This window comes from Caenorhabditis elegans, chromosome V, assembly GCF_000002985.6.
Source record: "Caenorhabditis elegans chromosome V".
NCBI classification, from domain to species: domain Eukaryota; kingdom Metazoa; phylum Nematoda; class Chromadorea; order Rhabditida; family Rhabditidae; genus Caenorhabditis; species Caenorhabditis elegans.
Window position 1 is genome coordinate 185,684 of NC_003283.11, and position 27,657 is coordinate 213,340.

Below are 27,657 nucleotides of genomic sequence, written 5' to 3' on the forward strand. Positions count from 1 at the left end.
GAGGTTTTCAATCGTATTTTTACATTTAAAATTTAAATTTTCACTGTAAAAACTCGAAAAACCAATTTTTTTGTATTCAAATTCCGGAATTTCCCAATTTTTTCTGCGCTAAAATACTAAAATTCATGCGCGCGCGATTTTCGAAAAACAGTGAATGTCTGCTTCTCTACACTCTCTCATCGACGAGAGAGACACACTCGCCCCACGCTGTAGCGGTAAGAGACGCAGAGAAGACAAGAGTCACCGCAGTCATTCGCGCGCGCTTTTCACAAATTTTTTTTTGTTGCTTCGGCTTTCAATGTTCCAAATTTTCAAAATTCAATCATTTTTAATAATAAATGTCTTATTTTGGTTAAATAATCGTAGTTTTTAATAATTTTCGCTAGATTTCATTGAAAAAATCAAATTCCTCGAGTTTTTCCGCCTGAAATTATAATTTTCCCGGCTTTTTTCAATTTTCCACATTAAATTCACAAATTTTTCAGATAAAAAATCCATAAATCCATGAATTGAGCTGGACTCGCCGAGGATTTTCGGAATTTTGGACAATAAATATATTTTTCATCTCAAACTAGCAAAATTCGGCGAATTTTTGAAAAGTAGTGGCTACTTATAATAATAATGGTGGGTTTTTCAATAGATTTCGGAGAAATTTCATTTTAAAATCATTTAATTAATTTCAGTCTGACGATCCGGCGTTTTTAGCGCTCGGAACAGAGGTGAGCGCCAAGTTTAAAGGCGCTTACTGCGAGGCGAAAATTCAGAAAGTCGATCGGAGTCTTAAAGTGAAGGTGAGCAACGGAAATCGATGAAAATTGAAGAAAAATCGCGAAGAAAGAAGCAGGAAATCGAAAATCTACGAAATTAAACTGAAAATTGCTCAGAAAAATGCAGAAATCCGCATTTTTCTCGCTCCGGGGTGAAAAATCGCTGATAAATCCGATAAAAAACCCCGGAAATTTTGGAAGAACAGTTTTTGAGCAAGAAAAGTCACAGAATCCTCTTAAAAGTCGATATACAGCAGATTTTCCACTTAAAACCGATTTTTGCGATAATTTTCTCGCTTGCTAGTGAAAAATGCTTATAAATCTGATAAAAACCCTCGAAAACGTGAAAAAAACCCAGGAAACAAACATAAATAAGATAAAAATCATAATTTTCACCTGAAATTCAAGATTCCACCAATTGATATTTTCGAGGAATTTTCGTCATTTTTCGTTGGAAATCTGCATGAAAATCCGCTGAGAATTGATTTTTTCGAATTAATTGGAAGTTCTCCTGAAAATTCGCTTAAAAATATTTTTTTAAACCAAATTTCCGCATATAAACGGGTTTTAGTTAGACATTTTCCTTTAAAAATCCAATCCACTGAAAATCGTTTTTTTTTTCGTATAATTTCCGCAATATGACGGTTTTAAATGATTTTAGCTGGTAATTCTCCTGAAAATCCCGCAAAAAATCGATTTTTTCGACGAATATTCGTCATGCTTCTGTTATATTCGTGATTTTCATACAATTTTACATAGAAAATCCGTCTAAAATCGAGATTTTTCCCCAAAAATTTCAAATTTTCAGGTTTCGCTCAAAGAATCCCCATTTGGACAGATGATTGTGCAGGACAATGATCTACCGAACGCAAAATTCGAGATAAATGAGCTTACAGACGTCGTATTTCAGCGAAAATTCATCCGATGTCAAATTCAATCGATCAAGGATCAGAGCAAGTACCACGTCGGTCAGTATGGCTGAAAACGTGTCGAAAAATCGTGAAAATCAATTTTTTAGTGAAAAAAAATTGCAAAAACCACCAAAAAATCAATTTTTCGATCAAAAGTGGCGAAAAACGTCCAAAAAACTTATTTTTCCCACAAAAAGTTTTTTAAGGTAGAAACCCAAAAAAATCCCATTTAAATCATTTTTCAGCCAAAAAACGTGATTTTCAATTCCAAAGTCGAAGAAAAACTCATTTTTTTGCCAAAAAATTACGGTTTTGTCGCAAAAAACCGAAAGATCACACTAAAAATCGGTTTTTATGATAGAAAAACTGAAAAATGATCTATAAAATTCATTTTTTTGCAAAAAAAAATCATTTTTTTAGTACAAACCAAAAAAAAGCTGTCCATAAGAAAATTTCAGTGAGAAAAATTATTTTTTAGCCGAACCAATTTTAATTTCATACCAAAAATCAAGAAAAGGACCGAAAAATTGCCTTGGAAGTCAATTTTTAGTCGAGAAAATCGATTTTTGATGCTAAAATCATTCTAACCTTGATTTTATGCCGGAAAAAATTAATTTTTCGTAAAAAATCCTGAAAATCACTGAAAAATCGATTTTTCTATGCGAAAAAACCGAAAAATTGCCCAAAAAAAATCAATATTTCTTCCAGTTTTCAACGATGGCGACGAAAAAGAGCTCCGACGCACTCAGCTGGTCCTAAAAGGTGGAAAACACTTTGCAGCCGATGGAAATCTCGACTCAATGCCGCTAACAAATCCGGAATCCTTCTCAACGCCCGTAATACGTGGCGCCGCAAAACGTGGAGCTCAGAAAATGTGCGGAAGTTTTTTTGAAAATCTGGAAAAATTGGTTCAAAATCTATATTTTTTGGATTTTTCCGAGCGAAAGTATCACATATAATTATCCACAAAAATCAAGAATTTTCGATAAAAATAACGATTTTGACTGAAATTTTTCAAAAATTGCATCTGAAAATCGAAAGTTTGCAATTTTCTCGGAAAATCGTTAAAAAACGAAAATCATTTTTTTAAATTGGAAAATAACCAGAAATTATTGAAAATTCGATTTTTTTGTTGAAAAAATCGGGAAAAAAGAAAAAATTTATAAATTTTCGATTTTCAAAAATATACATTTTTTTTCTTTGGAAAACGCAGAATTCCACTCTAAAAAAATGTTTTAAAGGAGGACTAACGGTTCGGACGATTTTGAACGTATAGACCCAAAATGAGCTCAAATGAACGAATTTCGTAATGAAACTGCTCAAAAATTTTTCAAAAATTTTTAATGGCGGTTCAAAATTTTGAAAAAAATTACACTAATTTTAGCTAAAATCCAGAATTTTTCCCATTTTTCCGTGTCACATCCGTCCGAAGTTAGCTTTTTTTGGAATTATCGTACTTTATTGCATATATTGGTATTTAATCTCATTTAATTTCGCCGATTAAAGTACATTTGAAGCCGATAGGTAACCAAAAATCATCGAAATTGGCTACCTATCGGCTTTAAATGTACCTTAATCGACGAAATTAAATGAGATTAAATACCAATATATGCAATAAAGTACGATAATTTGAAAAAAGTCAACTTCGGACAGATGTGACACGGAAAAATGGGAAAAATTCTGGATTTTTTCAAAAATCAGTGTAATTTTTTTCAAAATTTTGAACCGCCATAAAACATTTTTGGAAATTTTTTGAGCAGTTTCATTACGAAATTCGTTCATTTGACCTCATTTTGGGTCTATACGTTCAAAATCGTTCTAACCGTTAGTCCTCCTTTAACGAAAAGTCGAAAAATCGGGGGAAAAAATGAAAAACTGAAAAAAAAATTGAAAAACTAAAAATTTCCGATTCTTTGATATTTTCAAACCAAAAATTTCAGCCGAAATGCTATTTCCGAAGCGTCTGGAAGTCGTGGCGGCGCCGTTCTTCTTCACAACGACGACGATGAGAACGACGAAGAAGATCAGGAAGATGGTGAAAATGAAGAAGACGCCGACGACGATGATGATGACACAGAAGAACAGCAACAACCACGAGAACGACGGCGAGCCGCCGCAATTTCAGCAATAGGAGTGCTAAAAAAAGCGATAGAGGACACACAGAGCGAAGAATCGTCGGCGGATTCCAGTGAGGAACGAGAACGAGCGAGAAGCCGACGGAAACGGAAGGATGAAGCTTCATCAGCAGTTACATCTGACGAAGAGGATCAGGAGGATCTGGCTACCACAGATTCCGAAAATCCAGTCATCAATGGAGCATCATCAGCAGCAGCTCTCTCGAAAACTCTGCAGCGAAAACTCGAAAAACAGGCAATGAAGCGAGAAAAACAACGGCTGAAAGAGGAGGAACGAGAAGAGAAGCTTCGGTTGAAAGAGGAGAATCGGGAGAAAAAGCGGCGGGAAAAAGCAAGAATTATGGAGCTGAAGCGGCTAGAAAAGGTGTATCGGACCTCGAATGCCAGGATTCAGGAGAATCACGAAAAGTCGATGACACAGATCATTTCGCATAGATCTGTACGCTATTTTGCGAGATTCTCGGATCTCAAGCATCGTCGGAAAAAGAAGAAGCTCTATCTACACGAGCATCGGCAAAAAGTGAATTCTCGAATTCGCAACGTGAAGCTCTACTTTGCTTGGCGCTTCGTTGCTCACAAGGCTCGATTGTCGTACTTTGCACGGTACGCACTTCAGTGGTGGAGGACGAGCGAGGATCAGGCGTACAGCTTAATCCGAACGGAGAAGCTTTTGAGAAGTCAACGGCGACGAGATTGGGTTGGAAGCTGGCTCGAGGGCCTGGAAAGGGAGAAGATTCGATTTGTTGTGATACATGAGAGCTACACACAGGCGCGTCGAATTTTGAAATATATCGAACGGGGAACGGAGAAGGTTGATATTTAGTTTTACGAATTTTGAAAACGTTGAGAAATTTTTGAGTTTTTTTTGGTGAAAATCGAAAAAAACGAAATTTTTTTATTCTAAAAAAAAATTCTAAAAGCTAATAAATTTATCTTTTATTCGGTGAAAATTGAAAAAAAAAACGATATTTTTAAGTTTTATGAATTAAAAAAAATGTTAAAATGAATAACATTCGAATTTAGAGGAATCGAACATTTTAAGATTTTACAATTTTCCGATTTTTGTCAGAAAAAAACAAATTGTGATTTTTATATTTTCCAGAAAATCCAAAATTGTTCGACTTTTTATTTAAAAAAAAAAACGAAAAGCGAAAATTTTTAGATTTTTCCAGAGAAAAACCAGAACTTTTTGATTGTCTCAAAAAATTAATATAAAAGTGTTCAGAAAATTCGAAAAAAAAACACCAAAATTTTTCTTTTTTTTGAATTTTGAAAAATCAAAAAAAAAAAATTTCGATTTTACGTATTTTTGGAGTTCGAAAAATCGTAATTCGAAAAATGTTCAATTTTTCGAATTTTTAAAAAGTCGGAGTCAAACTAAATTTTTTTTATTTGTCAGAGAAAATCGGAAAAAAACGAAATTTTTTGATTCTCCGGAATATCGAAATGCTTACTTTTATTTGGTGAAAATTTAAAAAACGATGTTTTTTAGTTTTTTGAATTTTTGAAAAGATGAAAAAATGAACAATTTTCGATTTTTGAGAAATGGAATATATTTTTATTTTTCCGGAAAATCGAAAAATCGGAAGTTTTAAATTTTTTGAACTTTAAATAATCGAACATTTTTTGAGTTTTTTCAATAAAAATCGAACATGTCCAATTTTTCGAATTTAAAAAAAATCGAAAATCGAAAAATGTTGGTTTTTTTTTCGTATTTTGAACGATAGTGTACTTACTCCTCGAGGAGAAACGCCACAAAATGTTTTTTTTAATAATTTAATTCAGAGAACCTTTGCCGAACGTTGCGACATCGAGTACGAGGATATCGAATCGAGCACTGTTTCCTCACATTTTCGAGATCAAGAATGGTTTCCGGCTGTGCTTTTTCCGCAAGTTTTCAGCGATGAAAACGGATCAGAAGGCCGACAACGAATCGTTCGTCACATGGGAAATGGACAACTCGTACAAGTTTGGGAAGATGATCTCGTTCCGTTTGATTGGCTACCTGAATACTCGTTTGCCGATGTAACGGCAATGACAGAGAAGAAGCCTGTCGAGATGAGGAGGAAATTCAAATTGGCGTGGAGATTCGCCACTGATTACGCACAGAATCGTGAGGAATTTTTTTTGCATTGAAATCGGAATTTGGATCTAGAAATTCCAGAAAAATCGAAAATGTCAACTTTTTCCTGAGAAAATCAAGTTTTCTGAAAACCAAAAAAATCACAAAATCGATTTTTTTTTGGAAATTAAAAAAATTTCGTAAAAAAACTGAAAAAAAACGAAAAATTTTGATTTTTCAGAACTATTTCTAGTCGAAATTTTTTTTTGCAGGAAAATCTAATAAGAATAATCGATTTTTTCGAAATTACGAAAAAACTGTCGATTTTTCAATTTTTCTGAAATTTGAAGACCTGAAAAAAGGCTAATTTTTTTCAACAAATGTCTAGAAATTTTTCGTATCTTTACAGATAAAATTGATTTTTTAAAGAGGGTGTAGTCGAACTTTTTTATTGACTTATTAGACTCAAAATTCTCTCAAAACACCGAATTTCATAATGAAACTTCTTGAAAACTTTTCAGAAGAAAGTTATGACGGCTCAAAAAATGGCCTAAAATTAGTTAAAATCGGAAATTTGACCAACTTATCAATGTCGCAGCGGCTGGAAACAATTTTTTTTGAAACCACCGTCAAATTTTGAGTGTAAAATGTGATTATCTTGCGTTTTAAACTTGATTAAGGTATTTAAAAGTCGATGGACGGCGAGTTTTGGCTCAAAAAAATTAAAAATCTCGCTGTCCGTCGACTTTTAAATACCTTAATCAAGTTTAAAACGCAAGATAATCAATTTGTATTCAAAATTTGACGGTGATTTCAAAAAAAATTGTTTCCAGCCGCTGCGACATTGATAAGTCTGTCAAATTTCCGATTTGAACTAATTTTAGGCCATTTTTTGAGCCGTCATAACTTTTTTCTGAAAAGTTTTCAAGTAGTTTCATTATGAATTTCGGTGTTTTCAGACAATTTTGAGTCTAATAAGGAAATAAAAAAAAAATTAGACTACGCCACCTTTAAAATTTTTTTCGAAAAATTGATTTATAGTAAAAACGAAAATTGTTTGATTTTTAAACTTAAGCTTAAAAAACCCCCCAAACCCAGCTTTTTCCCCTGAAAATCTTCATTTCCAGGACTGGATGCTCGTTCAATTCGTTCGATTCTCGAGTGGAAATTCATCCGACCATCGTCCCGCCGGCTGAAAATCACTCCAATACCTGTGCAGGCTCCGTCACCAAACCGATGTGGTGAAGATCACGACGATCTGGTTTCGACGCCGAACGAGTCGGACTACGATTCGGACGCAACCATCAAGAATGTAGATGCCGAGACGAAAGATTTGTTCGTTGCGATGCTTGTACAATTTCATGACGCTCATAACAGTGTAATCGACACAAATCCGACGATCCAGGGCCACGAAGTTGATCTCTATTATCTCTACGAGCTCGCCAAAAAGACGGGCGGCCCGAAAAAAGTCTACGCGGCTAATTTGTGGTCCGACTACGCGAAGAAGCTGGTGCCAGCCGCCACCGACGCCGAAGAGGAGCTCAAGACGATATTCAAGAATTTTCTCGAATCCTATCTTGCGATCAACACGAAGCTCAGCTGGCCAATGGAATCACTTCAGCCGAGGACTGAGCGAAAAGTTGTGCTACCTGGGCAATACTCGGAGAGTCGGAAAAAGCGAACTCAGGCGATTATGAGTCAAGTGCAAACTCCACCGACTGCACCAGGATCCTCGAAGAAGGGCCGCGTTGGTAGTGGTGGAACCCGTGGTCGAAAACGGAAGGTTTCCTCGGAAAGTGTTCAGCTAAAGAAGAGAAATCGAAAATCGAGCTCCCGAGCCACCACAGCTTCCCCGGGACCTTCAGAAGATCGATTCTCATTCCAAAGACCGCAGGATTCGGACGATGTCACTGATGTACCGGATGATATGACGGATCACGAGGATCTGCTGCCAGAAGCGGCTACTCGAAAGAAATATGAGCGAAAATCTCAAACGCCGGGAAGAAGAAGCTTGAGTAGTCGGCGAGACGACACAACGCCTGTTTCATCAATGGCGGCAGCTCCTCCGAAGAAGGGAAGACCCAGGAAGAATACGACGGTTACCACGCCGGTGTTGTCTGTGCCGAAATCCGAGGGAAGAGGTCCGCGGAAAGAGGATACTACGACGAAATTCGTTAGAGCAAATGTGTAGGTTTTTGATTGAAAATTTAAATTATTTTTGGAAGAAGTTTATGATGTTTCATTTAAAAAATCAACTTTTTAAAAGTCGATTTTTCGATTTTCCGGAAAAAAGTTTCGAATTTTTTTTTCAAAAACGAACATGTTTGATTCTTTAAAATATTAATTATTTCCGGAAAATCTATGGAACAAGAAAAAATCAATATTTCATCCAGTTTTGTTTATTTTAATCGGAAAAAAATATTCAGACCTTTTTTCAAAAACTAATCGTCGAATTTTTTTATTGTCTGAAAACACCGAAATTCATAATGAAACTACTTGAAAAGTTTTCAGAAAAAAGTTATGACTGCTCAAAAAATGGCTTAAAATTAGTTAAAATCGGAAATTTGACCAACTTATCAATGTCGCAGCGGCTGGAAACATTTTTTTTTTTTGACAGCGAGATTTTTAATTTTTTTGAGCCAAAACTCGCCGTCCATCGACTTTTAAATACCTTAATCAAGTTTAAAACGCAAGATAATCAACTTGTATACTTAAAATTTGACGGTGATTTCAAAAAAAATTGTTTCCAGCCGCTGCGATATTGATAAGTTGGTCAAATTTCCGATTTTAACTAATTTTAGGCCATTTTTTGAGCCGTCATAACTTTTTTCTGAAAAGTTTTCAAGTAGTTTCATTATGAAATTTGGTGTTTTCAGACAATTTTGAGTCTAATAAAGAAGTTTAAAAAATTCGACTACACCACCTTTAAAGAGTTTCTTTTGCAAAAATTGAACTATTTTTTTTTTAAATACCAACAAATTTTCAGTCTCTCCCACATCCTCAGCGGCCAAAAGCTACGCGCCTTCTACGGCGACGAATGGTTCCGCGCAAATGCGATCGAGGACGCGACCGACTGTACCGACGAGATTATGGACATCATGCTGGCCCATCAGGACTTTTTCACGCCCGACACCCCACGACTCTCGCCCTCGGCGATTCAAGATCTCGACAAAGTGCTCAAAAAGATCCGCGCCAAAACTCATTACACTGGCTGGAATCAGCGATACGATGAGTTTATGAAGCTCGAGAAGCTGATGGTTACCGTCGAGGATCAGATGATCGCTAGAGGACGTTTTCGGCACCTGCCACGTGGTCGGGAGCTCAAAGCGGAGACGCTGGCGTTGGTGGAAAAGCACTTCCGAGCTGATGATGAGGATGACGGGGTGCCGAAAACCTTGGCATTCTACCTGAAAATTGCACAGGAAGCGTTGTCGCTGTCGGAGAAGCGGGCGGTGGCCGACGACGACGAATCATCGGATTCCGATACGGATTTCGAGCAGAAGCCGGATACATCAGCAGCAGCAGCTGTGAATGGTGGGAAGAGTGAATCAGAAGAGGAAGAAGAGGAGAAGACGGTTGTGATGGGAGGTGATGAAGAAGCTGAAGAAGAGGTGAAATCTGAGGATGTACTGGTTGAATCTGTAGATCAAGAGTCTCCGCCGACAACATCACAGGGAACGACGACACCGGAAACTGCGGCGACGGGCGGCCTGGAATCCGAATCGGATGAGCCTGAATATCCGCCGGTTCCTGAAGAACTTGTACCGCCGCCGCCGGTCCTTTTGGAGAATTTTCCGTCGACGGATCGGTTTAGTAGTGGGGGAAGCTCGAATTGTGAGTTTTTTTTCCAAAAAAATCGAAAAAAAAATTGTTTCCGATTTTTTCGGAGAAAGTCGATAAATAGAGCATTTATTTCGATTTTTTGGTATTCAAAAAAAAGAAAAATTTTCGATTTTTCTATTAAAAATATATTTTTAACGCAAAATTGAATGTAAATTTTTTTCTGATTTTTAAAAGAAAATTGAAAAATCGAACAATTGGACAGCGTAAAAATGTTTGATTTTTCAAAAAAAAAGTTTAAAAAAAATTAGAAGAAAAAAACTAAAATTTATGATTTTTCGATTTTTCTTTAAAAAATCAGAATTTTAAAATTTTTTGATTTATCGATTTAGTTTATCGATAGAGAATAACGAAAAATCCAACGTGATTTTCAAAAATTCCGCAGACTATTTTTTAAATCTTTGCAAAATTCATATTTTTGCGTTAAAAAAATATAAATCAATTTAAAACCTCACACACGAAAACGAAATTCCACATTTTTAAAAGACAGAATTGAGAAAAAAAAACGAAAAATTGCATCTGAACTTTTTATTGAAACATTTTATAAAAATCGGGAAATTTGACAGCAAAAAAACTGAAATTAAAAACTAAAAAACTGAGATTTATCGATTTTTCCAAGAAAAGCTGAAATTTACGATTTTTCGATTATCTCTGAAAAAAAAAGAAATTAAAAAAAAAGTTTTTCCGCCGAAAACTACAAAGAATATGCACCGTTCTTCCACAAATCGTACTTTTTTATGATTTTTTCCCACACGAAATATCGATGTTCATTGTGATTTGATTATACATTACGGTTTGTGTAATACGCAGTTTCTTTTCCATTTTTTCACTATGTTGGTGCTCGAGAACTTTTAAAAATTCGGTTTTTTTTTCGTGCTTTTTTGTCTTTCAAGAATGTCTGAAATGAGAAATTTATAATATCCAATTCCTCTTAGATTAATAAAAAATAAAAAATTGGAGGAATTTCATACATTTTTACTTGAAAAAAAAGGGGTGGGCGGCAAACGATTTTTCCGGCAAATCGGCAAATTGCCGGAATTGAAAATTTCCGGCAAACTGGCAATTTGCCGATTTGCCGAATTTGCCGGAAAAACGGAAGTTTGCCGAAAATTTTCGGCAAATTGTGGTTTTGCACTTATTTTTGGAAATTTTGGAACTTCAATTTTAAATGGCAAAATTGAACGCATCCTATGAAGTTTCCCACATCCATTTTTAAAATTAAGCATATTCTATGAAAATATGTAGAAAAAACGAGAAAAAATTCAAAAATGCACAGTTTCAAGTTTTTTCCGTCTTTTAAAAAATCCCTCTAAACATTACCGGCATATCTGATATCCGGCAAACGGCAAATCGGCAATTTGTCGAAAATTAAAATTTCCGGCAAATCAGCAAATCGGCAATATGCCCCACTGCCACAGGTTTTTTGCAAAATTCAAGGATCGATAATTTAATTTCAATAGTAAAAATTCCAATAAACTCAAAAACCGATTGAAAAAAATTGCAGATCCAACTCTAAGCCGTCAGGGAAGCATCAATTCCATGGCGAGTCCAATGTTCTCTCCAAACAGTGATCTTTCTCTATCCGGACCTCTAACACTTCCACGTTCTGGCCCTCTAACCATGGCAAACATCCGGCAATCTCCGACACCAGATGAAGTCGTCGGAAGTTTAAGAAAACGTCTCAGTCAAACATCTGAATCGTCGGAATCGTCTGAGCTACCACCACCACCATCAGCCGCATCGAAGAGCAAGCGAATTCGACGGGCGAGTGAACGATCGATTGATTCGGCATCGGAGCATCATCGGATGATGAGAAGCCCACGGATTCTGACGACGCAGCACTCGTCGGGAGCACTTATATTTGATATTAGTACTACACAACCTACTGACACGTCAGGACCAATTGAAGCACTTTCTGTGCGGAAACCTGGACGACGGAAGACCGGTATGCACGTTTTTCAGCGCAAAATTCTGAGAATGCGTATTGTGCAACATACTTGACGCGCAAAATATCTCGAAGCGAAAACTACAGTAATTTTTTAAATGACTATTGTAGCGCTTGTGTCGATTTACGGGCTCAAGTTTTGAAATGAATTTTTATTTTCAAATAGTGACAGCGATACTTTCTTCTTTTTTTTGTTTAATGGTAATATTCTATCGATAAATAAATGTTTTTCTTTCATTTCAAAAACTGAGCCCGTAATTCGACACAAGCGCTACAGTAGTCATTTAAAGGATTACTGTAGTTTTCGCTTCGAGATATTTTGCGCGTCAAATTTGCTGCGCAATATGCATTCTCAGAATTTTGTTTTTATTTCGTATTAGGTGTGCACGGCGACTTAAGATTTTAAGGAAATCATTTTTTTCGGAATTCAAGATTTTTCGAAATTGAAAATTGAAATAATGGTTTTTTTTGGATTTTTCGGACAAAAGTCAATATTTTTTCTTCTTCGAAAAATTGGTTTTTAAAAATTTCGTTTTTTTTTTTTGGATTTTTCATAGAAAATTGAAAATATCCCTACTTTCCGAACTAATTGGAAAAAAAATTTCTGAAAAAATTTCGAAAATTTTTTTAATGATTTTCCGATAAAGTGAAGTATTTTTTCGGATTTTTCAGAGAAAAGTTTAAAAAAAATTTAATTTCCTTAAAAAAGAATAATAATTTTTTGGACTTCTAAAAAAAATCGAATTTTTTTTGGTTTTCCGCGATTTTTCAGATAAAATTCAAAAGTTTCCTATATTCCGGAAAAAATTGGAATAAAAACATTTTTTTTTTCGAAAAAATGAAATAAAGCTTTTAAAAATTGTCAAAAATCAAAAATGTTTGAAAAAAATGTATGAAAATCGTTTTTTTTTTAAATACCAACAAAAAACTGGAAAAACCGAAATATTACGGGAACAATAAATCATGAGAATACGTACTTGGTGCATTTGATTTGACGCGCGATATCTCTTAGCGAAAACTACAGTAAGAGCTTAAATATCTGTTGTTATTTGAGTTCTTACTGTAGTTTTCGCTAAGAGATATCGCGCGTCAAATAAAATGCACCAAGTACGCATTCTCATGATTTATTGTTCCCGTAATATGTATTTTGTATGAAAAATATGTAATATTTCGAAAAAAATTAGTTTTTAAAAATTTCGTACAGTTAGATTATTTTTTGGATTTTTCATAGAAAATTGAAAATTTAACAATTTTCCGGAAAAATTGGAATAATATTTTTAATATAATTTTTTCTGAAAAAAATTGAAAAAAAATTTTTTTTAATGATTTTCCGAAGAATTGAAGTACAGATAAAATTCAAAAGTTTCCTATATTCCGAAAAAAAAATTGGAATAAAAACATTTTTTTTCGAAAAAATGAAATACAGTTTTTAAAAATTGCTAAAAATCAAAAATGTTTGAAAAAAAATGTATGAAAATCGTTTTTTTTTAAATATCAACAAAGCCAGGAAAACTCGAAACATTTGATCCTAACTCGTAGTGCATAACCATTAGCTCCTCTCACTGTCGATCAGTCTTTGCAGCGTCTCCAACTCTTCTCACCTCAGGACCACTAACCTTGTCATCGTCAGCACCACCCCCACCTCCAGCCTCTCCAGCTCCTCCTCAACACGCTCAAAAAACACTTGGAAGACCCCGAAAAACCCCTTCAACTTCTTCACGGAAGCCTGAAGAAGAGGATGAAGCGGAACAAATTCCGACGACGGTGGTTGGTGTCACCGAAGAAGCTTCAGTTGCTGATAGTTCGGCGAAAGAAGATCTAACATCGGAGGATGGAAGTGCAACTCCACAGGATGAGAAGGATGATTCGGAATCGACGACGACAACGGATACCATTACACCGAAATCGATTCGAGGTGGAAAACGGCGGAGAGGTGGTGGAAGGTTCGGAGGATCCTATCCAGTGAAGCCAGCGAAGCCTGGGCGAAAACCTAAAGATCCTCATGCAGAAGAAGGTGCTGATGAGAAGGATCCTGAAGATCAGACGCCGACAACGATGACGACGTCGACACCAACTCGAGCCGATAGTTTTCAGACTCAGAAGAATCGAATGGCGAAGCTTATGGAGGGAAAACCCCATGATTATAGTTTTCTGGATCTTCCGGATTTTGATAAAATAATCGAGGAGGCTCCAAAAGAGGATATTAATATTCTGATGGAAGAGCGGACTTACGAGTTGCGAGAGATCTTTGCACAGTGTAAAGCTGATCTTTCGGCTCTTGAGAAGCGGTATAGGCAGCAGAATGAGGCGAAGCGTAAGTTTTTTTTTAGTAAGTAAAAGGAAATATTCGATTTTCGAGTGTTTTTTTTTGCGCGGAGAAATTTAAAACTCGAGAGTTTTTAAAAAAACAAGTTTCAAAAAACGAGAAAAGTATAGATTAGCCGAAAATATGTGGAATAAAATAGAAAATTTTAAAGCTGTTTTTTAAATTAAAATTTTCCGATAAATCTAATTTTTTGGTCTTTTTCTCAAAAAATTTAAATTTTTGAGCAACTATTGGAAAAGTCGATTTATTTTTGAAAAAGTTTTTTTTTCAGCGTTTGTATTTTATAAAATCGATATTTTTGAGCTATTTTTTTAAATTTTTTTGCACATTTATCGGAAATGATTTTTTGAAGGTTCTTTATCAAATACAACTCGAAAAACTCGGCGAAATTTGAGATTTTCACTAATTTGAGCTAATTTTTCAATGTTTTTTTGCCCTAAATAATTGTTAAAAAATTATAAAAAATTTAATGATTAATGATTCAATTTTGCAAAACAATATGTCCCTTTCAATTTTTTTCGTAAAATTGAAAAAAAAAATTTAGTTTGGGACGTCGATTTTCCGATAGTTTCTATTTCTTCTTATTTAAAAAATTGATTTTTCGAGTTACCGGAAAAGCAAAAAAAAAAACATTGAAAATTTTCCAAAAAAAAATCCAAAAACTTCTAATTTCCAGGAAAAGCTGAATTCGCCGCAAAAACTGCCTCCTCCGCAGCAGCAGCTCAAGCTTCTTCATCGACTTGCTCAACTCCAAGACCGTGACCAAAACCAGTGGAATTTCTTAATGATTCTCTCTACTTATTCAACAAAACAAAAAATCTCAATTAAAATTGCATTTCCAATCAACATATGCCTTCCACACCCACGCATTTTCTCGATACTCTTCACCAGTCCCGCGGATAGAAATTTCTGTTCATTTTTTGTTTGTCTAGGATCTCTCTGTTATTACTGTGAATCAACTATGTGTGTGCTTTTTTTCTCCGTTTTAATTATGGGTGTCGTAGAAAATTTTTCGATTTTTGGGAAAATCAGATTTCAGATTTTTTGAGCTTTTCTCACGAAAAATCGAAATTTTTGAGCATTTTTTCGAAATTTTCAAAAAACGGAATTTTTCATGAAAAATCTAAATTCTTGAGTTATAGTTTTTGAACATTTGTTATCAAAAATTTGTTTTTTTTTTTTGGAAAACATCTAAATTTTTAAGTGTTTTCTCGAAAAATCGGAAAACCAAAAATTTTGATTTTCAAAAAAAAATCTAACAAATCAAGAGCTATTTTTCGAAAAATCGAAACAAAAGCGACACCCTTAGTTCTAATATATTCAATTTTTATTCTGATTCGATATATCTCCTTTAATTCCGTATTATAATTCCACAAACCTTCAGTTGTTCCCACCAAACTCTCAACTTATCTCAGTTCATTTCACTATAGCCGATTCTCGTAAACTTAATTTTTTTTTCGAATTTCCCCCAATTGCCTATGTTTTATTTAATGAGAAATTGATATAATAATGATGGTCTCAAATTTTGAAAAAAATATATTTATAGATTAACCGTAATTTTTATGTTCATGGCCTTTTTTGTGTTATGATTCGGGGAGTTTATCTAATGAAATTGTTTGAATTTTGAAGTTTTGAATATTTCAAAGTAGTAATGGGTAGTTGAAAAAACCTCAATTTATCTAAAAAAAAACTTCTTACACGGCCTTGTGTAGATTTACGCGACTCGTGTACTCCACGAGGAGAATAGAATTTTTTTCATTTTCTTGGTTTTTAACCGTTTGTTTCTTTTTGAATTTTATAAATAAATCCAAATGTTTTTTTATTTTTTAAATTTTGCTTAGAATTTGCGCTTTCCATCACAAATCAATAGATTTCGAAAAAATATTTTTTTAAAATTAAATTTAATTAATTATCTTTTTTTTTCATTCAGAATCCCCAAAAACCATCTACAAAATGACGATTTACAACGTGTACATATTCGACAGAGAAGGCCAATGCCTGTACTATGACGAGTGGTTTCGTACGAAACAATCGGGTCTCGCACCGATTCAGGAGTATAAGCTGGTGTTCGGAATGATGTTATCGATGAAATCATTTGTTGATCGACTTGCAACCAATGATTCTAATCAGACTGTCAATTATTATAAGTATGGGAGTTATTTTTTTGTTGTTGAAAATTTGAATAATACAATCTGAAAAATAAAATGAAAAATTGAGTTTTTTGGAAAACTGAAAAATTTATCTGAATAATTGAAAAAAATAATTTTTAAAAATTTTGTTCGAAAAAAAAGATTTTAATTGGAAAACATTCTGAAAAATGGAATTTTTTGAGAATTTTTAAACATTCTGAAAAATGGATTTTTTTTGAGAATTTTCAAAAACTGAAAAATTACAGTTTTTTTTTAATATTTGAAAAAAATTTTTTTTTTAAATGATAAAACTATCAAAATTTGTAAAATTGAAAATAAGTTTTTTGTTTGAAAAATTGATGAGAATTGTTATATCTTAATTGACAAAGCTTCCTTTTCTGGGCAATTAGAATTTTTTGAAAATTGAAAAAAAAATGATTTAAGTTGGAAAATAATTTTCTAATAAACTGAAACACTTGTTTGAATAATTGAAAAAAAATTTTCTGAAAAATTGGAATTGAGATATTGAAAAATTGTTTTTTTGTAAAATTGAAAAAAACAACTTTTTTGTTTGACAAATTGAAGAGAATTGTTTTTTTATTTAAAAAAATTTCAATTTGGAAAACATTCTGAAAAATGGATTTTTTTTTAATTTTTGAAAATTCTGAAAAATATTTGAAAAAAAAACAATTTAAAAAGTGATAAAACTACCAAAATTTTTACAATTTTTTTTTCTTCCAGAACCTCTGCCTACAAAATGACATTTCTCGAATCGGCAACCAGCATTAAAATAATGTTGAACACGGATCCAAACGCCACAGGAATTCGAGATCTCCTTCATAAAATTTATCAAACTTGGACAGAAACCGCCAATAGTGCTGCAAAACTCGAACTTTTCGCCTCCAATCCGCCGAATGAAAATTTTCTGAAAAATCGTGTGAGGGATATTGTGATGAAGCATCCGGCTTATGTTTAGAGTTTTTTTGGAGGTATAGAAATAATTTTTTTCATTAAAACGCTTAAAGGTGGTGTAGTCAACATTTTTAATAACTTTATTAGACTCAAAATTGCCTGAAAACACCGTTTTGAATAAATTTCCACAAAATTGATTAAAAAACATTAGAAAATAAACCGAGGTTCATAAAAAATTAAAATTTCGGTATTTTGTAAAAATGCATTATTCAATGATATTAAACATTATACTACTAGTCCGAAATTTGGAAAAATTTATTTTTTTTTTCAATTTTTACTGCAAATTGTATCGTTTTTTTTCAGATATTTAAAATTTTCGTAAAGTGGATTTTTTTGTTGTAATTATGTAATTAACTAACGAAAATCGATACAAAATGCAATTCCCGGATTTTTCGACGAAAAATTGCCTAAAAACACCAAATTTCATGATAAACCATCTTGAAAACCTCGAAAAAAAGTATTGGCGACAAAAAAAAATTTAAAAAAGGCCAAAATTAGTTAAAATTTGAAATTTGGCCTACTTGTCAATGTCGCAGCAATTTTTGTAGGCAATTTTTTTCAAAATTTTTAACTGCAATAAAAATGTTTCAAAAATTTTTGAGGCGTTTCATTACCAAATTCGAGCACATTTTTGGTCTATACGTTTAAAATCGTCCCGCCGAAAATGTTTAAATTTTTCGGTTTTTTTCTAGCAAAACCGAAAACTCATTGCGGTTTGATCTACAAAAATGCGGGAATTTTTCGCCCAGGAAAATACGACGTAAGCACACTCTTATTACGGGGCCATGAGATCATGAGAATGCCTATTTAGTGGCGCGAAAATATTTGCAGGCCGCGGCAACGAGAGAACATGTAGCGAAGAGAGACGCAGGTCCCTTCGCTACGAGATATTTGCCGCCAGAAAAGTAGGCATTCTCATGATCTCATGGTCCCGTAATAACCATGCGAGATCTGTTGAAAAGTCTGCGTCTCTTCTCCCGCAATCCTCGTAGATCAAATCGATATGGGACACTTTGACACCACGTGCGTTCCCATGATTCAGCAGAGCATATTAAAACAAGAGAACCTCGTTCACTTTCTCACAACATCACTTCCACTAGTAGTCCTCCAAAAAAAAATTCAATTTTCAGCCGTCTTCTTCTTCTCTGCCTTCATCACTGATACGAAACATACACAGCTCCCTTGTGACTCGCCTGTCCTTTTTTCTTTACTCTCGCTTCTCTGCGTCTCTCCGATTTGCCCTTCATTTGTCCTCTCTCTCTCCCCACCACCATTTTCCTCTCTAAATGTGATATTTGCAGAATATTGACATTTTTTGCCTTTTTGTTTACCTGCTATGCAATTTATATATCTGAATTCACACGAGATTTCGTAATTTTTCATAATTTTTGGTTGGTTTTTTTTCAACAATTTTTTTCTGGTGGTTTATCATTTGAATTGTAAATATTTGTACTGCATTCCCTTTTATTTATTTTCAATTTTTTGCTATATCATAAAATTTTACTTTTTTGACATTTTGTTGTCACTAATTTCATACCGTTTAAAATCGATTATCCCTATTTTTTATCTAAATTTTCTGTAAATTTTATCTTTTTCAATTTTTTTTTTCAGACAAAAAAATGTCTGAGCCATCCGCACCACCGGACGAGGCGGAGAGCACAATTCGGAGCCCGGTAACACTTGATTTTCTTTAAAAAAAACTTTTGCCACCATTTTTTTTCGCCGAATTGTAAGAAATAATATTTACCGTCGAAGCAAAAAAAAGTTTCGGTTTTCATGTTTAATCGAAAAATCCCGATTTTCTCATCAAGCCACAGTTTTGAACCAAGAAAAGAGGCGGAGCTAAGAATTTGCAAACCTGCGGCACGGTTTTATTCATGTCGATTTACGGGGGTTCTTTGTACTGCACGTGGACAAGTTTTAATTTTTTTTTCTAATAAAATCAGTTTACAACAAATAAATCAGTTTTACAACTAAACACGAGCCGCGACGCGACACGCAACGCGCCGTAAATCTACACAAAATCTCTCCGACCCAAAATGGCCTAGTTCGGCAAACTCTGCCATTTCAATTTATGAGGGAAGCCAGAATTCCGTGGCATGATTTTACAGATTTTGACTGAAATTTTTAAATTTCGATTATTTTTGCTAAATTGTTTTGCATTTAACATTTAAAATGGCCAGTTTTTTAAATTTAAAAATCGATGCAAAAAAAAACAAAAAAAGAAGCAAAAATATTTAATCGAAAATCAGGGTTACGCAAAATATGTGAAAATTATTCAAAAAAAATTCCCACTTAGTACGAAGCACGAAGTACGAAGCTTCTTTGTAAATCGACAAAAACAATTATTTTTCCAAAAAAAATTTTTTTAAGTTCAAAAAGTTGAAACGAATTTCTAGCCTTTCCTCTATTATTTGATTTTCATTTTTCAATAAAAAGGAACAATAGTGACACATTATTTGAACAAATAATAATGGTTTTCTTCTAAAGAAAAAAAAATCTGAATCATTTTTCAACTTTTCCAAAAACATTCTCCACCACCAAAAATTGAAAAATTCGTGCGTTTTCACTCTGCGCGTCTTTTTTTGCCGAAAATTGACACGGATTAACTGGTTATATTACCTCAACCGAAACGACCTTTTACACACACGTTTATATTGGAAAATACTTATTTTATTTCCAAAACTTTAAATTTTCTAGAAAAAACATGTATTCGGAAAAATTCTGCCCCGTCAATATTTGGGACGCGCCACTGTATTGGATTCGGAAAAATGTTGTCAGTTTTTGCTTTTTTTTCACTAATTTTTCATTACGGGAACACAAAAAATTCTGAGAATGCGTATTGTGCAACATATTTAACCGCGCAAAAGATCAAACTACAGTAATTCTTAAAATGACTACTGTAGCGCTTGTGTCGATTTACGAGGTCGAAAATCGAGATTTCGTAAATCGACGCAAGCGCGATGTGGCCGAGTTTTCCCCAGCTGAAAGTTTTTAGAAATGTTTAGAATTAAAATTTTTAGGACCTCCCATTCGTCTCCTCAATAGTCGGAGGCCTGTTCGCTGGCCGAGCAATTGTGGTCAGTGGAATGGTTTTGCCAGGATTCGCGTCGGATCGGAAAAGGTGAGAATTGCCTGATTTTGAGCAAAAAATTCCAATTTTTTTGAAAAATCATTGTTGTTTTCCGAAAAATCCAATTTCCCCAAAAAGTCAATTTTTTCCAAAAAAAAAAGTTGTTTTGACAATTTCCAATTTTTTCTGAAAATCCAATATTTTCCCTATTAATCCCTTTTCTCCAAAAAAAATCCATTTTTCTCGGAATTTCTTCTTTTGACAATATCCAATTTGTTCTAAAAAATTTTTTTTCCGAAAAATTTCATTTTTTATTCAAAGGTTTCCAATTGGAAGAAATGGTATTTATAAGGAAAAAAAATTGATTGATACCTTTGAATAAAAAATGCAATTTTTCGGAAAAAAAGAAAATTTTCGGAAAAGTTTTTTTTAAGTGTTGATTTTTTCCCAATTTTTTAAAAATTAATTGTTCTCCGAAAATTTTCTTTTTTTTTTCTAAAAATTCAATTTTTATTGAAACAATTTTTTTTATAAATTCCAAATTTTATCCCAGAAGCTCAAAATTTTTTTCCAAAAAAAGCTGTTTTTCCCTAAAAGTTGTTTTTTTTCGAAAAATAAAAAATATAAATTTTCCAAAAATTACTTTCTTCTTCCAAAAGTTCCAATTTTTTCGAAAAATTCCAGATTTCAAATCGATCTGTGCTGTGGGCTATTAATTGATGGAGATCATATGGACAATAAGGCTCTTCATTTTAATCCGAGATTTGATGCAAAAACCGGATGGTAAGGGTTTTTGTAGAAAAAAAACTGGACGGTGCGATCCATTTTTTTCAAAATTATTTTCAAAACTCATAGTCAGTTTTTCAACGACAAATTTGAGTTTTTTTTTCTAGAAAAATGAAAATTATCGACTTTCGCCTTATAAAAACGCTTGCAGATTCCTTTTCCCCTATTTTTGAATTTTCAGGTTCAGCGGCCCTGGGGACGATAAGCTCGTGATCAACTCGTTCGTTTCGGGACGATGGGGCAACGAAGAACGATTCGATAATCCGTTCAAGGAGGGAGAACCCTTCCAGATTCGGATAATGGTTTTTGAGAAGTACTTTAAGGTGATTTAGCCTTTAGAGCACAACAAACACGGAAAAAATCTGCGACCAATCAGCGCTTCGCTCCGCCCATTTCAACCAATCAGATGAAGTGGGCGGAGTTCGAAAATGCGTATTGGTCACAATTCTTATTTTGAAGGAAATTTAGCCGCTGTTGGTCGTGAAATTGTATGAACTTCTGAGAATTTTACAGCGCAATTCCATTTTTAAAAAAGTAAAAACATAAGAGATTTTTTATTTAAAGGTGGTGTAGTCGAATTTTTTTTATTGCCTTATTAGACTCAAAATTGTCTGAAAACGCCGAATTTCATAATGAAACTTCTTGAAAACTTTTCAGAAAACAGTTATGACGGCTCAAAAAATGGCCTAAAATTAGTTAAAATCGGAAATTTGACCAACTTAGCAATGTCGCAGCGGCTGGAAACATTTTTTTTGAAATCACCGTTAAATTTTAAGTATTCAAGTTGATTATCTTGCGTTTTAAACTAGATTAAGGTATTTAAAAATCGATGGACGGCGAGTTTTGGCACAAAAAAAAATTAAAAATCTTGCCGTCCATCGATTTTTAAATACCTTAATCAAGTTTAAAACGCAAGATACAGTGCATTTTTTTCCAACTTCTACGACTTTAAAGGCGCGCGCATTTTCGCGCAATGGTCTCGCCACGCACATCCCATTGATTTGTTGAGCGCGTGGCGAGACCAATGCCGGGACCATTTTGTATAAATGCGCGCGCCTTTAAAGTCGTAGAAGTGGAAAAAAATGCACTGTAATCAACATGTATACTTAAAATTTGACGGTGATTTCAAAAAAAAATTGTTTCCAGCCGCGCGACATTGATAAGTTGGCCAAATTTCCGATTTTAACTAATTTTAGGCCATTTTTTTGAGCCGTCATAACTTTTTTCTGAAAAGTTTTCAAGAAGTTTTATTATGAAATTCGGTGTTTTCAGACCATTTTGAGTCTAATAAGGCAATAAAAAAAATTCGACTACATCACCTTTAAAAAATCTACTAGTTTTTCAAATATTTGAAAAAGGAAAAAAATAATAAATTTCCAGCCAAAAAAAAAATCAACCTTTTCCAGATCTCAGCCAGTGGAAAACACATGTGCGATTTCCCACACCGGGTTCCAGTTGAATCGATTCGAACAATCTCCATCAACGGAAACATCCGTGTCGACTACGTGGAATTCCATCCACCGGTAACTACCTGATCCAAATATATATATGTCAGAGTTTCCCGTATGTTTAGGAGGACAGCATGCCCACCGAATGATCTACCACTCTCTCTCCGCGCATCTCTCTATTTCCCGCCAAAACCCCATAAATTCCTATGTCTATCTGCTGTGCCGAACCGCCATAATATCCATCTCCTGTGTCTTGCCCCACCCCGTATTTGTCAGCTGCACACACAATGAATAAATCTCTTGTACATTTTCAAAATTTCCCTGTTACGCATGAAAAATATAGTTGAAACGTCGGAAATTGGGCTACATATTTCAGATCGGAATCGGTGCTGATGGGAAGCCGACTCTAGTTGCACCAACGCCAAAACAGGAGGTCATAACGAAAATTGATAAACCGGTGAGGGGAATTGAGACGTTGCCTAGAAAAATTAAAAACTCAGCCACGGTCATGAAATGTATACAAAACATACTTCTTTTTGAATTCGGCACAGAGCGGCTTTTACTACGTGGCCTAGAAAAACCAAAAACTCGGCCAATGATTTATCTGGGATTTTTGACGTGGAATGTTTCTGAAACTTGACGAGAATGTTCTCGAAAGGGGGTTCTATATTTCCACCGTGGCGATTTTTGAGAAAATGGACCGTATCGATGTTATGAAGGTGGCCGAGTTTTTTATTTTACGGCCATGTAGTAAAAATCGCTCTGTGTCGGCGTGAAAATGCGCCCCACGGCAAATTTTAGGCGTTCAACCCCCAAATCACTGGTCTCGTTGGGAATTTGGCGGCGAAACCGGAAATTCGAATGTTTTCATTAGTTTCGCCACTTTTCAAGCATTTTTCGTTTTCTCGGCCACATCATTGATTTTTTTTCGACTGTTGCCTAAAATTTCGAGAATATTTATATTCTCTCAAAGCGAAGAAAAATGACGGAAAAATGTGATTGCGCCCCATTGACAATCTTCAGAAGATTTGAATAATTTTTCCAAATATTCAAATTTCAGAACGTTCCATTCGAACTCCCACTGCCACCTGGCGGATTTGTATCTCCTCAGTCCGCTCGTTTCACAATTACCCCGTTCCTATCGTCGGAGAGATTCACAATAAATCTGAAGAGCAAAGGAGAATTCCTCTTCCACTTTCGAGTCGACATGCCGAATCAGGCGCAAAAGATTAAGGTAGGCCAAATAATGCCTCACTGCCTGCCTAGTTTGATTCCATTAAAAACCTCAAATTTTTCAGCCCCACGTGATTCGGAACAGCTCGAAAAACGGTGTGAAATGGCTAACAGAAGAACGAACATTCGGAACATTCCCATTTCACAAAGGAATCACCCATGACATTGTGTTCACCGCCTATGGAAAATCTGTTACAGTCGACGTGGATGGGGCGCCATTTGTGAAGTTCGTTTACCGAGATGGCGATGATCCGGTGAACGTCGATCAGATTACTGTAGTCGGAGATGTATTGATTCATCGATTCGAGCACAAGGGATGACCTATTTTTTGACCATTTATAATTACTTTTCGATGTTAATTTTATGTGATTATACTATATCTGTGATCCATTTGATTTTCCTAATTTATTTTTTGCACTTGCGAGTAGATAAATGAGCTTCATTTTTTTGAAAAAGTTTCTGAAATATTCCAAAATGTCTATCAAGTTTCAAAAACAATTTAACATTACAGAAGTTTCTCTCCCAGAAAATTTTCAATCATCCTGAATTTAAAAAAAGTTTTCGAACTTCCCAAAAAATTCCAAAACTTACCGAAAATGAACAAACCCTTCTAGAAATTTCTCAAATTATCAAAAAATTTCTTCAACCTTTCAGAAGTCGCTCAAACTTTCTTAACACTTTGCAGAAAATTCTAGAAATTTTTGAAAATATCAAGAAATTCAAAAAAAGGAAAAACTTACCAAAAAATAATTTCAAATCGTTCCGGAAGTTTTCAAATTTTCTCGAGCCCAAATCCTTCAGGTGTCTCTCGAACTTTCTATAACTTTCACAATTTTTCCATAAAATTCCAGATCTTTATTTGAACAAATTTCACGTTATAATTTTTCACATTTTTATGATAAAAATTGATAAAAATTAAAATCCAGTTAACACGAATTCAAACATTTTCCAACAAGTTCTTCAGAATATTCCCACAACGCTTCTTGTAATTCTTCATCTCTTGCCACTTTCTCGTCCAAGTTCAGCTCATCATCCCAACAAGATTCCCAATACCTTCCAGACAGTTCTTGAACTTCTGGATGTACTGCACAATAAAGACTTGTTGCTGCTCCCTGGCTCGCATTCTTTGTAAAAGGAATTGACAAAAAATTAAAAATACTCCAAAACGGAACATCTCTATGAAGATTCGTGCGAACTGCGGATCCCGGATGAACCGAATATACACTTATTCCGTTTTCAAATTCATCTCGATGCAATTTAAACGCAATTAGCATGTTGCACATTTTTGATTTTGCATACAATCGGTAATACCACTCAGTTGCGTTTTTTGGGCAAAGAGTGCCAAGCTTCTCCTCAATTTTGGAATCAGGATTGATCGAAGTGAACTTGCTAAGCGTCGAAGAAAGGATGACAATTCTTGATGGAGCTGACGATCGAAGAACTGGAAGAAGCTCCTTTATCAGCTGAAAAATTATTCAGTTAAATACCTAATTAAATGAAAAAAATGTACCAAAAAATGAGCAAGATGATTTATTCCAAAATGAGCTTCAAATCTATCAGCAGTCGTTTTTTCTTTTCGTCCAAGAACGCCGGCGTTCAAAATTAGTCCATGGAGAGGCCTGAAAAATCTTTTTTTGCACTGAAAAACTTTTGGGGTTCTGTGGAGGTACTGTAGAATTTTTTTAGATCTGGTAAAAATTAGTTTTTTGACTTTTGAAGGCTAAGTGAGGTTAGTGGGGGAATAAGGTCGGGAGTACTGAAGTAGTACTGTAGTGGTACTGTAGGAGTACTATAGCTGTACTGTAAAAGTACTGCACTTTTACAAAAATTGAGTGTTTTTCTTATGAAGGGAAAGGGAGTTGGGGTTATTGGGGGTCCGGGTGGTGGTACTTTAGGATTACTGTAGGGGTGATTTAGGGACACTGTACTGTAGTTTTAGTGAAAAGTACTGTAGTTTTAGTGAAAATGAATTTTGATCTTTTGAAGATAAATTGAGATTATTCTTGGAATAGCGTCAGGGTATTGTAGGTGTACTTTAGGAATGCTGCAGTTTTAGTGATGGTGAATTTTTTTTCTGGAAAAATTCGAAAAGTTAAAAATACGTTTTTCTTACCATTTCTTCGTCAAATATTCTTCCGCCGTTTTTTTAACCGATGCAAGTGAACTCAAATCACACTGAACAATATCAATTCGGGCATCTGGGGTTTCACATAAAAGTGATTGTTTCAATGTTTCAGATGCTGCATAGTTTCTGTTAATCATAACAATATGGGCGCCTTTCAGGATAAAGGCTCTAGCTGTCTCAGTTCCGACTCCAGATGTTGTTCCAGTAATTGCATACGTTTTACCAGATAGATCAATACCACGCACTACCTGGAAACGAGTGTTTATTCGTTGTCTGCGAAATCGAAAATGGGCTGGAGCTTAAGCGTAGGCTTAGGCTTGGGCTTTATAACTTATAGCAAAATTTTTCTCTGTGAATAAAGCGAAAAAATAAAAACTCACTTCCAGTGCATTTGTTCTTGAATGAAATTTTCGTGTTCTTTTTCCATCGTCAACTTTTCTGAACAAAAAACAATTAATTCGTTTATTATATTTTCTTGTTTCACATTGTGAAATAGTGATGCAAAAAGGTTCAATGATCACTGGTTAGAGTGTAGCTGATCTTTTAATCTTTAGAGAAAAGTGATCATTGCAATGACTTTTCAATTTCTTATCAGCAGAGTAATACTTCCAAACTAGAAAACGGGAACAATTTTGATCAGATTTGTTAGGAATATGGGAATTTTAAACTGATTTCAACACTCATATAGGTTCATTGAAAACTTTTTTCCATCTTAGGACGGGACGAGACCGGGTACCGTAATTTTGGCTCAACGTAAAATTGTGCGACTTTCGCGCGAAAAATACGGTACCCGGTCTCGACGCAAAGATATTTAGGAACATGTGGAAAGGTGAGCGCCTTCAAAGAGTACTGTAGTTACGAATGTCTAGTATTTGATGAAAGAATTTGTATTTGAAAAATTGAATAAAACAATAAAAATACTTAATTTTTTATAATCAAATCGTGAGAAAGAACACAAAAAATCTATAGAATTTCCGCACAACTTTTCGTATTTAATAAAAATGTGTCGTGTCGAGACCGGGCTCCATAGTTTTAGCGCAAAATTCAAAAATTTCCAGTAAAACTTTAAAAAGTAGACGAAAACCAAAGGTTTTACTGGAAAAAAAACGAAGAAATTATAACTTTAAAATATTTCAAATATGTTCTTACCCAGTGATATCGCTCCAGATCTGGTTGCTAGAAAAAATAATAGAAAACATACTCGATACCTATTAGGAGGTGTCCCTGTCTACCAGCCTCCCGATAGAATAACCAATGATTCTCAAAAGATGTGTCTCCTCTCCTTTTTACTTCACACACTAACGACAATAACGAGAGCAATAGAGACGCAGAATGAGTATGGGAAAAAGACTGATCTCGCTTTAGATTGTGGCCTTGGCGTCAGTGGCGAGCGTCAGCTCGCCACTGACGCTATTTAGGGTTAGGATTACAGCGTTTTTTTGATTTTTCAAAGGGTTCCCGTTGGCCGATCAAAGCGAAATTTTACACAGAGGCGTATAGGCCACTAAGAAGCTTTCGTGTAAAATTTCAAATTGATTCCATCAAAACTCGCCGAGTTATGGAGCTTAAGGTGTTTTCAAAAGGACCCTCAACTATTTTTTAAAAATTGAAAGTTTGGCGTTTTGTCAGTTTTCGGCCTAAGCTCACGAAAATTTAATGACAGCAGGAAGGACGCAGGATAAGGTTTCTTGTGAATTTTGAGCCGGTTTCGATTTACAGGAGCCGAGATATTAAGCTTGTAAATTAGACAAAAGTTCGAGCCCGGGTGTGGCGTCTAATTTTTTTTGTGCGTTTTTTCGTGGTAAATGAAAACGCGTGTGTAACTTGACGGTGGGTGGATGGATTTTGATGCCGAGATATGAAGAGTATTCTCCAACAATCACTTTTTCCCTCATTTTTCGCCTC

At 34.6% G+C, this 27,657-nt stretch overlaps 4 protein-coding genes across 19 annotated transcripts; 3 read left to right on the forward strand and 1 right to left on the reverse strand.

The window, feature by feature from the left end:
• Window positions 1-483: 483 nt before the first annotated feature.
• arid-1 (AT-rich interactive domain-containing protein arid-1) lies at window positions 484-15,614 on the forward strand (the record flags this gene model as incomplete). Of its 9 annotated transcripts, none has more annotated exons than NM_001313075.3 (11): window positions 484-624; window positions 684-791; window positions 1,576-1,735; window positions 2,387-2,552; window positions 3,619-4,624; window positions 5,599-5,926; window positions 7,003-8,062; window positions 8,862-9,709; window positions 11,220-11,660; window positions 13,234-13,974; window positions 14,663-15,614. In NM_001313075.3, the coding sequence occupies 11 exons, from the start codon at window positions 622-624 to the stop codon at window positions 14,746-14,748; spliced, it is 4,947 nt and encodes a 1,648-aa protein (NP_001300004.1). The 9 variants fall into 9 exon arrangements, with proteins under 9 accessions (NP_001300004.1, NP_001041181.2, NP_001300005.1 ...); NM_001047716.4 differs by having other exon boundaries at window positions 486-624; window positions 13,243-13,974; NM_001313076.3 differs by lacking the exons at window positions 484-624; window positions 684-791 and having other exon boundaries at window positions 1,606-1,735; window positions 14,663-14,748.
• Window positions 15,615-15,916: 302 nt separating this feature from the next.
• trpp-1 (Trafficking protein particle complex subunit) lies at window positions 15,917-18,596 on the forward strand. Its single transcript, NM_001392462.1, has 3 exons — window positions 15,917-16,133; window positions 16,857-17,104; window positions 18,218-18,596. The coding sequence occupies exons 1-2, from the start codon at window positions 15,940-15,942 to the stop codon at window positions 17,089-17,091; spliced, it is 429 nt and encodes a 142-aa protein (NP_001379847.1). The 5' UTR covers window positions 15,917-15,939; the 3' UTR covers window positions 17,092-17,104; window positions 18,218-18,596.
• Window positions 18,597-18,698: 102 nt separating this feature from the next.
• On the forward strand, window positions 18,699-24,072 carry lec-12 (the record flags this gene model as incomplete). 7 transcript variants are annotated; one of them, NM_001028588.6, is made up of 8 exons in its annotated part: window positions 18,699-18,760; window positions 20,111-20,211; window positions 20,845-20,943; window positions 21,128-21,269; window positions 22,353-22,469; window positions 22,771-22,851; window positions 23,455-23,628; window positions 23,693-24,072. In NM_001028588.6, the coding sequence occupies 8 exons, from the start codon at window positions 18,707-18,709 to the stop codon at window positions 23,945-23,947; spliced, it is 1,023 nt and encodes a 340-aa protein (NP_001023759.2). The 7 variants fall into 7 exon arrangements, with proteins under 7 accessions (NP_001023759.2, NP_001023758.2, NP_001300066.1 ...); NM_001313137.3 differs by lacking the exon at window positions 18,699-18,760 and having other exon boundaries at window positions 20,177-20,211; window positions 23,693-23,947; NM_001028587.4 differs by lacking the exons at window positions 22,771-22,851; window positions 23,455-23,628; window positions 23,693-24,072 and adding an exon at window positions 22,520-22,706.
• A 389-nt stretch (window positions 24,073-24,461) lies between these two features.
• DC2.5 (DeHydrogenases, Short chain) lies at window positions 24,462-27,104 on the reverse strand. 2 transcript variants are annotated; one of them, NM_070754.6, is made up of 5 exons: window positions 26,902-27,104; window positions 26,133-26,190; window positions 25,741-26,000; window positions 25,138-25,246; window positions 24,462-25,090 (listed from the first exon to the last, which is right to left on the reverse strand). In NM_070754.6, exons 1-5 carry the CDS (start codon window positions 26,949-26,951, stop codon window positions 24,554-24,556), a joined length of 1,014 nt encoding a protein of 337 aa, NP_503155.4. In that variant the 5' UTR covers window positions 26,952-27,104; the 3' UTR covers window positions 24,462-24,553. The 2 variants fall into 2 exon arrangements, 1 of the variants encoding a protein (NP_503155.4); NR_132472.1 differs by lacking the exon at window positions 26,902-27,104 and having other exon boundaries at window positions 24,554-25,090.
• Between the last annotated feature and the right edge of the window lie 553 nt (window positions 27,105-27,657).